Source organism: Myotis davidii, unplaced genomic scaffold, assembly GCF_000327345.1.
Source record: "Myotis davidii unplaced genomic scaffold, ASM32734v1 scaffold539, whole genome shotgun sequence".
Classification (NCBI taxonomy): Eukaryota; Metazoa; Chordata; class Mammalia; order Chiroptera; family Vespertilionidae; genus Myotis; species Myotis davidii.
In genome coordinates this window covers 70,428-72,621 of record NW_006290028.1, presented here as the reverse complement: position 1 = coordinate 72,621, position 2,194 = coordinate 70,428, and the positions used below count along the sequence as shown (strand labels likewise).

The 2,194-nt window shown below is 60.9% G+C and overlaps 1 protein-coding gene across 1 annotated transcript in view; it reads left to right on the top strand.

Annotated features, from left to right (window-relative positions):
• Window positions 1-587: 587 nt before the first annotated feature.
• The window catches only part of UNK (unkempt family zinc finger), a 23,449-nt gene continuing 21,842 nt past the window's right edge, over window positions 588-2,194 (top strand). Inside the window, exon 1 of the mRNA XM_006762789.1 lies at window positions 588-637. Within this exon, the coding sequence (XP_006762852.1) occupies window positions 588-637 (50 nt within the window). The remainder of the gene's footprint in view (window positions 638-2,194) is intronic.

The window sequence follows — 2,194 nt, the reverse complement described above, 5'->3', positions numbered from 1 at the left end:
CGTTGGCGCAGCCCAGGCGCCTGCAGCACAAACGGAGGACACAAGCTTCTTAAGCTCTGCAAGGGGCCGGCCTCTGAACCGAGCCCAAGGTATACCAAGCCTGGAGCCGAGGTAATTACTCCACTGTTGGCAGTAAAATTACACTTGGAACTGTTTCACAGAAGTCACCAGGGCCTCCCTAGCTCTGGGCCCCATCTACAGCAGGGGCTCCAGTTTCAAGGAAAAGTACCCCTACGAAACTGGAACCGCGTTAGGGAGAAACACGGCCGGACTGCAATTCCCAAAAGCAGCCGCGGGCCCTCCGCATCCGGGACACCGTCTGCAAGGATCCCTGGGTATTGTGGTCCGTTCCTTTGGCAGCAACCCTCGGCCGACGGTAAAATTCCAGCCGAACCGAGGACCACAACTCCCAGCAACCCTTGCCGCCATGCGGGGGGTCTTCACGTTCTCGTGGCGCGGCGCAGGCGCACTGAGTCCTCGGCGCGGACCGCGCAGACTGAATAATAAAAGGGGAGCGGCGAAGAGGCAGGCCGAGCTCAAAAGGTTCGCCATCACTGGACTAGACTCTAAATTCTGGTGATTAAAATATGAGTTTCATCTATTTGCAGGCACAGCCCGAGAAACCGCAGCACTACACGTACGTAGAGCCCCCCCCGCCGCGCGCGCACGCCTGACGTCAGCGGCCAGCGTGAGTCACGCGCGCAGGGAGAGCGCGAGGCGGCCTCTCCCTCCCCCCTTCCTCCTCCGGCCCGGCTCAGACCGGTTCCAACCTGCTTGGGCCGGTCCCAACTGCCTTCAACTGCCACCAACCTCTGGTCGGGCCGTGGGGCGGGAAACTGGTCGCCGCCGCCGAGTGGGGAAGGCGGGAGATCGGGGTGCGGAGTGCATACATCTGAGGCCGGGCCTTCGAGGCCTAACTGCTCCTCAGACCGCAAACCACAGCACCAGGCGCTTGCGGGGCGATAAGACGTCCAAGACACGACCAGCACGAGATCTTCAGGGCCCGGCCCTGGAGCCACCTGTGAATGACGCGTTAGCACCAAGCCCAGGCGTGTTGTGTCCCCGAGGCCCGTATGTTTCCCACGTACACAGTTGACCTCACAGGCACCCTCAGCATGATGGGGTCCGAGTCTGTTCTCAGGCCCAACCGAAATGTGGCATCGGAGGGGAAGCCCCACGTGCGGACACTGCCCGGGCCCAGCCAGACGGGAGGCCGCTTCCCGGGAGCCTGCTGGTGTCCAAGTGCAGGCCCTGTCGGCCCCTGTCTTCCTATGTCTTTGGAAGGCACGTTGAGCAACTACCTAGTGCTATAGGTGCTCTGGGAGAAAGAGAAGAGGCCCCTCCTATTAAGCAAAATGCTGGTTTCCACCTTCCCTGATGGCCTTGGGGTGCCTCGCCCCTGGGGCTGCTGCGCGATGTGCGCGTGTAGGAGGGTCCCCAAGTGGATGCCCCTCTGGGCTCGCTGCAGGTTTGCAACGTGGGGGCCCGCACAGCCCTTCAGAGCCGCTGCGGCGCCCAGAGCAGGAAGCGTCAGTTGGAGCTGAAAGAACTCAAGGAGGAGCTCTGGCCACAAGTAAAACCCATCGGGGAGCAGTTCTGGGGCTGGGGGGGCATCCGGCTGGCCTCTGTGTGAGGTCCTCCGCCATCGCTGAGATGGCGCGAAACGTCCTTGAGAGAGGCGGGAGGCGGACTCGTGCTAACGCTCACCTTCCCAGGCGCTGTGGCCTCGCTGGTCCTTCCTCCGCCTCCTTGTTGCGGTGACGGGGCCTTGCCTCCGAGAGTGCTGATCGGGGGGATGTTGCGGTCAGGCAACAGGATGGTCTTGGGGTGCACATGGGCAAACCTCGCATAAAGTTGGAACTCTATACTCTCTGGTTGCTCAGATCACGTTTCCCAGGAAAATGCCCGTAACCTTTTGAGTGAGTCTGGTTTCGGCAGCCTCTTTGGGTGTGGTGTTGCCATGGAGCAGGCTTTGCGATGGTTGTGGAGGTGACAGGTGGACCAAGCCAATAGCCCGGTGTAGGGAGATGTTCATGTCCGAGTCTGTGTCCTCATTTGTTGAAAATCTCCCCTTCCCTTCCTTGGTGGGGTGAGCGCAGAGCGAGTAGGCTTGGCGCTGGAGGTGGCGGGTAAAGCCACAGTAAGTGTGGGTGGGTGAGTGGAGATTGTAGCTGTTTCCATCCATTTTCTGTAA